Source organism: Sceloporus occidentalis, unplaced genomic scaffold, assembly GCF_023333645.1.
Source record: "Sceloporus occidentalis isolate IW3139 unplaced genomic scaffold, rSceOcc1.0.p SCAF_5, whole genome shotgun sequence".
NCBI lineage: Eukaryota > Metazoa > Chordata > Lepidosauria > Squamata > Phrynosomatidae > Sceloporus > Sceloporus occidentalis.
The window spans coordinates 43,686,050-43,693,807 of record NW_028316985.1 but is presented as its reverse complement, the minus strand read 5'-3'; the positions used below and the strand labels follow the sequence as shown (position 1 = coordinate 43,693,807).

The window sequence follows — 7,758 nt, the reverse complement described above, 5'->3', positions numbered from 1 at the left end:
TCTATCATATTTGGGATATATATATATATATATATATATATATAATCTTTGGGAGATAGATAGATAGATAGATAGATAGATAGATAGTATATTTGGGATATATATATATATATATATATATATATATATATAGTATCTTTGAGATATATATATATATTATAGTATCTGGGATATATATATATATATATATATATAGGGAGAGAGAGAATCTTTATTTTAAAAAACATACTAATATATATATATATATATACACACACACACACACACACCATCATACGACAACTACAATCAGTCATTACAAATTACAAAATACTTCTTTCCCATCTTCTAATCCATCTACTTCTCTCCATACCATCTAAAACTTCTTGTTCATATATATATGTATATATATATATATACACACACACACACACACACACACACACACAGAGTATGGTTTCCAGTCTGTGGCCACCTCTTTGTTGTCCATATTTGTTGGCATATTGCAGCACAGTGGTCCCCAAACTGTGCCCTTTTTAAAAGAGATTTTGGAAATTCCATCAAATAGTTCAGACTATTGGCCAATAGTCTGGAATTCTGGGAACTGAAGTCCAAAATCCCTTTAAAGAGAACAGTTTGGGGACCACTGTTGTAGCATATTTTAGGGCAGAGCTCCCTAAAGTATGGTCTTTGAAGGGCTTTTGGACTTCAGCTCCCAGAATCCCAGGCTATTGGCCAACATGACTGAGGCTTCTGGGAGCTGAAGTCCAAACACATCTCTTAAAGGGCACAGTTTGTGGAAACCACTGCCTTAGAGTGACTGTTGATATTCCTTCTAGCTCCACTCCTCTTCCTCCTGAATCTAACCCTGCTTTGTTTTATATGATATTGTCTGCAGTGTCACTCTATAGTCTATCTCTATGCTGCCGTTGACCCTTGACGGCGCTTAGTCCCGCCTTTTTTGTGTCAGTTCACCAATCAGAGCGCGCGTTTTTGCTATCGGCGTGAACCATAGAGATAGAAAATATAGAAAGGTCAATAGGAAGGCTGGCGGAAGCGGAACTGTCCTGACGTCACTTCCTGGGCCCTTTTTTCGTACCGAGCTGTGGCGGGCGCACGTGCAGCCCGCGGGTAATTTTTGTTCCTTGCAGCCGCCGTCGCCTCCTTGGCTGCGTTGCTATGGTGAGTGAAGAAGGCTTTGGGGCCTAGTAGGCCTCAGAGGAGCCTCTGCTTTGCCTTCAAGTCGTTTCTGACTTATGGCGACCCTAAGGCAAACCTATCCTGGGGTTTCCTTAGAGGGGGTTTGCCATTGCCATCCTCTGAGGCTGAGAGAGTGTAACTTGCCTAAGGTCAACCATTGAGTTTCATGGCTGAGCCAGGATTTGAACCCTGGTCTCCAGAGCCAGTAGTCCAACAATAAAACCACTCTGGCTCTCACCACTTTTGGAGTACAACGCACATTATCCCCTCCCATGGCAGCAGATAGTGGAGGATGATGGGTAGCATGGCTAAGAATCACCAATATTAGTGTTTTTCAGCTTTTCTTTATGGCCATATCCTATATATTTGGTCATATCCTGTATGTATGTATGTATGTATGTATATATGTAGGATATGACCAAATATATAGGATGTATATGTAGGATGTATATATCCTATATATATATACACACACATATATATATAGGATATGACCAAATATATAGGCTATGGCCATATATATATATATATATATGACATGTCCATGTAAAAGGTAAAAAAACACTAATGTAAACGTAAATCCGTGGTTCTTAGTCATGCTAAAAAAGGAGGATATCTTGTAGTTCCTCCTGAACAGAAGGTTGAAATGGAGGACATGTCCTGGAAAAGGAGGACGTCTGGTCAACTTCAACGTTTGGGGAGGAATCCAGATTTTGAAGATAATACAGACCTGGGTGGACTAATGGTCTCGCCTCGAAAAGGGAAATGTGGGTCTGTGAAATGAGCTCAGGCATTACAAAAAACCTTGGGAAGTCACACTCTCTCAGCCTCAGAGGATACCAACAGCAAACACCCTCCGAAGAAACCTGCCTAGAAAACCCCATGATAGGGTCACCATAAGTCAAAAATGTCTTGAAAGTACACAACAACAACAACAACAACAACATTACTGCTATTGTTATCTATCTATCTATCTATCTATCTTCTGTTACAGGGACTCAACAGAGCAAACCAACCCCTCCAACTCTTAGAGGAAACCTTGCCAGGAAAAACTGTAGTGTTTCTGAATGGTTGAGGGGAACGAGGGTGTGTTTGTGTGTGTAAAATTACACAATGTAGGGAATATGAATAAAGAAGTTTCTGTCCCGTTGTAATAGTGGGGCTCCTTCACTAGAGTAAAATGTTGAGAAATTTGATAAAAGGAAGTACAGTTCTCCCTGTCAATACTAAAATCCATGGATGCTGAAGCCCCGTTATATACAGCGGCAGAGTAAAATGTCATCCTTAATGTAAAATGGCAAAAACAAGGTTTGCTCTTTGGGATTTATATATTTTAAAACTATTTTCAAGTTGTGGAGGGTTGAATCCGTTCATATGGAGGGCTGGATGTACCTCTAATGGAGTTTACAGCATAGAAGGTGCTAAGGGCCACTAACTTAAGAGGACCAGATTTAGGGAGAATAAGAGTGTTGATGGCTACTTCAGAAGCATCATACAGCAGCGAGGAAGGGCTTTTGCACTTATGTCCTCCTTGTTGGTTTCCTGCAGACATCCGGTGGACCAGATGTCTCTGTGAAATTCGATAGTGGACTGAGTAGGTCTTGGTTCTGATCCAACATAGCTCTGAAACTATTGAATTTCCTGCCACAGAGAGCAATAGCAATCACCAGGATTGACTTTGAACAGCAGATATTGAAGACTCTGAAGAGTAAGGCTATACAGTTGGCCCTCCACATTAGCAGCTTTGATTTTTGCAGCCTCGATTATTTACAGTTTTGATATGTTCTCTCTTCTAGGAATCTCTAGTGCAACTCTGCCAAAAGTTGATCATAGAGTTGTGCTGCAGAACCTAGAGTTCCTATAGAAAACACTTGTCTAGACATTTGTAGGTCCTCCAGCTTGATTCTCCGATAAACGCCTGGCAGATGTTGACCATAGAGTTGCATTGGATGACCTGGAGATTCCTAGAGAAGTGTTCTCTCAGGTGAAAGGAATAGTGGTTTTTTTCACATTCATGGGGATCCTTCCCCCCCCCCCAAACCCCAGCAAATGTGGAGGGATCACTGTATAATAATAACAGCTAATCAGGAGTGTATAATACTCTCAATATAAGGTACAGTATGCTTCTGTGGGAGTGAGACGGTACTGTTATCCTCATGTCCTGCTTATGGACTTCCCATAAGCATCTGGTGGTCCAGTGTGTGGGCAGAACGCATTTCTTCTGATTCATTGTGTTTCTTACATCTCACTTTGTCCTATGCAGAGTTTGCCTCTTAATCCAAAGCCCTTCCTAAATGGGCTGACTGGGAAGCCTGTGATGGTGAAACTGAAGTGGGGAATGGAATATAAGGGCTACCTCGTCTCTGTTGATGGCTACATGAATATGCAGGTAAACAAGTTGGGGGGGATCAGTAAGAAGATTGGCAGAAGTGAAACTATCCACTTAGTACAGACATCCAAGCACACTGTTTCGTAGGGAGGAAATACTTATTGTGCTTTACTATATAAGTGCAGAAACACAAGATTTAATTTATCCAGACAAGACAGAGATGTTGGTTGGTCAGAGCACTGGATTAAGAGTACAGATTTGTCCTGTTCGGGAATGGGGTCACATTGAAATATCAGGTACATAGTTTAAAAATAGTTCTATAGCTGGCTTTCATGCTGGATGTTAGATGGCAATAATGGGCAGCAAGGCTTTTGCACAGGTTTGGATAGTGTGCTAGCCATGTCTCCTGCTGGATAAATCAGACTTAACCACTGCTGTGCCTGCCATGCTCCCATCCAGATTTGATTAATGTTATACACTCTGTGTGGTACTTTCTCTAAAGATTTCTTGGAAACATCCGCTAATACAAAATACAATAGCCAAAATGATATCTTGGTTCTACTTACATGATCACAGTATCCCTTTTTATTCCATTTCCACTTCCTTCTGGTTTTGTTTGTTTTAGAAACACAACTTATTAACACGAAGCAAAACAATGTTTCCTGAATCTCACATGAAAATGCAAGGCTGTCCTTAAACTGTAAATGACCATACCTGGTGCACAATCTAAGATCCTTGGCTGTTCTTGGTGCAGTTTGCAAAACTAGGAAGGATCCCATCCCTCCCCTTTAACTGTAATCCGGACGATCAGACAAGGGTTAGGTGGAAAATGTGTTGTTGCTGCTCTCAGCAATGGTGGGGCAGTGCTGGTGGGAGAAGTAAAAGTCTTTCCCAACTCACAGCAAATCCACTTCCAAGACTTGTTTTTTACTGCTGATAGCAGGCAAGCAAATAATTTCAATGAAAAACACTGGGATGGATAGACTTTCATTATCACCTCTCCTAGCAATCTGTAGAGCTCAATAGGCAAGGAAGGGGATGTAAACCTCATGGTGATGGGGGTTACACACATGCATATGTGGCCGCTGACAGATAAGATGAAGCAGCCCTTTAGGCTGAAAAAGTTATGAACCTTTGAATGGTTGCGTAGTTTGCACTAATAGGATCAGTTAACAAAGTCTTTCATTTTTTATTAGAGACTAATTTTGGTGACTATAACTTTTATTACAATTATTTTAATGTGTTCTGCTGTCAGCCGTAAGGAGAGCCAGCACTAGTTTTCTTAAAGAAGTTGACATTTTCATCATACATCTGCAGAGAGATTTTAGAATAAAAATATCTATTTTCAAGTGTGTTTTCACACTTCGACTAAAGGACAACATGATGTGTGACTTTATATTAAGATTTTAAGGAACTCTTATATCAAAAATTCTGTTGTTGTAAGGTCTTATCTCTCCCTTATTCATTTGTATTAATTCTTTTAAAGCTTGCAAATACAGAAGAGTACATTGATGGTGCACTGTCGGGACACCTTGGTGAAGTTCTGATAAGGTAACTGGCATTAACCTATAACAGAATTTAGAGGACAGATGAAGCACGTGCTAAAATCCATTCAATTTCCACTGCATATAAAGAAGTGCATCTGAAAGTAAAGTTCTATGGATGTCACAGTACAGGTGGCCCATGTATTATATGAGGGATCTGTTCTGAGACCATTTGCACAATATGATTTTTGTGTAAAATCTGAAATCCTATTTCTCTTACCTGCAATGAATGATTAAGTGTTCTTTCTATGCATTTGCTAGGTCCTCCAGTGCAATTCTATGACATGCTTCTGTCAGATGTTGACCATAGAGTCACACTGGTAGTCCTACAAAAGCCTAGAGAAGGAATCTCTAGGTCCTCTAGTGTGACTCTGTGGTCAGGTTCCAGCAGAAACATATGATAGAATCTGCTGGAGGACAGAGAAAATGCGTAGAAAGATAGTTTTTTTCCAACACGTGAAAGTAAACTAATGTTATATGAACTCATGTAACCCATGGGCAGCCTGGACAAAAAACAGACTTCTAAAACAGAATACTTTTGGGTTAGAAGAAATTCTTGATTTTAAATATTCCTTGGAGTATATTGAAGAATTTCTTAATTTCCTATGCACTTGAACGAGTAATTTTCAAATTTGTTTAATATAGCTATGATAAGAGTTGGAAGCTGTAGTAATATAATATGTCATAAGCAATAAACTTATTTTTATTACTAATTAACACAGCAGCAAACATATAATACTTCACAACAACTTGGAATATGAAATAGTGGGGTGCATCAACTTTTCCAAAGCTTGTATTTAAAATCCATATGAATCAAACCAGAAATAAGTAACTTTTGGTTTCATTACAGATGCAATAATGTCCTTTACATAAGGGGTGTGGAAGAAGAAGAAGAAGATGGAGAAATGAGAGAATAACTATTTTTGGAAAAGAAGAATAAAAAAACCGATCTTGTGAATTTTTAATGTTTTCATAAAGTTTTTTGTTTCTTGTAACAATCTTGCTGAAGAAAAAAATAAATACTGTTGGGAAAGGAAAGTATCGCTATACAAAATAAAAATGCTACTTCTTATGGTTCTTAATTCTGCTAGTTATTTGATCACAGTCCATACTGGATCAAATTTATCCTGTCACATTTTTATTTAATACAGCTGCTAAAATAAGCTAGAAATAATTGAGGGTAGGTAGCCAGGTATCTCCCAGATGCTTTGGACTGCAGCTCTCATGAGCCCTAACCATTCATAGTCGAGAGTTATGGGAGCTCTAGTGCAAAACATCTGGACGTTACCAGACTGCATGCCCTCAGAGCTATTCCAGAAATAATTTATGTTACAAAAATTCATGTAAAATAGTAATCATCTTCACTTTTTGTAGTTAGATCTATAACAGTTTCTTGTCCCTGGCTAGTTTTTGGGGGCTGTGAGCGGTGCACCAATTTTCTTCCCACCTAAAATGAGAACAGAAAATATAAGCAAAACCTTGTTAAATCACCTTCAGTTTTCTTATGTAAACTTTAACATTCTTTCAACATTTTTTCTAAAATTGTGTAAAACATGGATTATTTAAATGTTCATGGTATCGATACATTTTTAATAACTCTGAAAACTGCTATACTACTTAGCGTGCCTACTGAGAAGTAAGGTCCACTGAGTTTAGTGGGATTTATTTTCCTGTAGGTGTTTAGATAACAGACTTGGCTGTTAACTGGTTCATCCCAAGACCTGTCTTCCAATAGCAGAAGGATGTTCTGTGTAGCAGGATATCACTTTGGCTTCAATTGTGCTGCAGAAGTAATCTAGTTTCACACCACTTTAACTGCCATGGCTCAATGCTATGGAATTCTGGGAACTATAGTTTTGTGAGACATTTAGCCTTCACAGCCACAACAAACGACACTTCCCAGAATTCTACAGTACTGAGCCATGGCAGTTAAAGTGATATCAAACTGGATTATTGCTTCAGTGCAGATGCAGCCCCTGTAGCATTTTCAGAAGGTGGTAGTAGGACAGAAAATTCATTTTTTCCAGTTGAATTGCATGCACTTATATCTAGATGTGGAAATCTGAAGGACTTTGTTTTGTAGGGAAGAATTTTGGCAGAACGTGTGCTTTCTTTCATAAACTGGGACCTGGCTGAAAACATCATGTTGGTTTGAATGGAGGCTCAGCCATGCTCAGAGAACACCAGGTGAAATCAGTGGGACAGATTAGTCGTAACAAGTCCCACTAATTTAAGTGGGCTTAATCTGATGTAGACTGGTTACATAAAAAGTACTAGTTTGGAGAAAGTGTGTTACAACTACAATAGCTGCAGTTTGTTTTTCTGGGCCAATAAAAAGTTAGTGACTTTTCTGGCATACATTGGAAAACTTAAGTATAATTGACACTATGGTCAAACAAAAAGAACAAAGCAATTTCAGCTGGATCTGAAATGCTACTGCATTCTATATACTGAAGCAGTATGTTCTTTGCAATGCTGTAGTGTCCCTGGTTTCTTATAGATGATTGCAAGTTTAAAGCAACAAGCCATGAATGTATGTGGGTGCCTTCAAATCACCTGTTGATTTAATGGCGACCACACAAATTTCATACGGTTTCATTAGGCAAGAAAAACTCAAGAGGTGTATTGTCAGGTCCTTCCTCTGAAATACAGCTTACAACACCTGGTATTTGTTGGCAGTCTCCCATCCCAGTACTAACCAGGGCT

General features: G+C 39.0%; 2 protein-coding genes across 3 annotated transcripts in view; one reads left to right on the top strand and one right to left on the bottom strand.

Annotated features, from left to right (window-relative positions):
- Positions 1–1,036: 1,036 nt before the first annotated feature.
- On the top strand, positions 1,037–6,124 carry LOC149312088 (small nuclear ribonucleoprotein F). Its single transcript, XM_089523935.1, has 4 exons — positions 1,037–1,161; positions 3,443–3,568; positions 4,995–5,059; positions 5,903–6,124. The coding sequence occupies exons 1-4, from the start codon at positions 1,159–1,161 to the stop codon at positions 5,967–5,969; spliced, it is 261 nt and encodes an 86-aa protein (XP_089380061.1). The 5' UTR covers positions 1,037–1,158; the 3' UTR covers positions 5,970–6,124.
- LOC149312087 (coiled-coil domain-containing protein 38-like) overlaps positions 5,999–7,758 on the bottom strand; it is a 24,923-nt gene continuing 23,163 nt past the window's right edge. For both annotated transcript variants that reach the window (XM_089523933.1, XM_089523934.1), the window contains exon 16: positions 5,999–6,499. In XM_089523933.1, coding sequence (XP_089380059.1) covers positions 6,392–6,499 — 108 coding nt within the window. In that variant the 3' untranslated portion in view covers positions 5,999–6,391. The remainder of the gene's footprint in view (positions 6,500–7,758) is intronic.

Coding starts and splice junctions, on each gene's coding strand:
- LOC149312088 (XM_089523935.1), top strand. Junction 3,569..4,994: donor ATGGCTACATGAATATGCAG/GTAAACAAGTTG, acceptor ATTCTTTTAAAG/CTTGCAAATACAGAAGAGTA. Junction 5,060..5,902: donor CTTGGTGAAGTTCTGATAAG/GTAACTGGCATT, acceptor GTTTCATTACAG/ATGCAATAATGTCCTTTACA.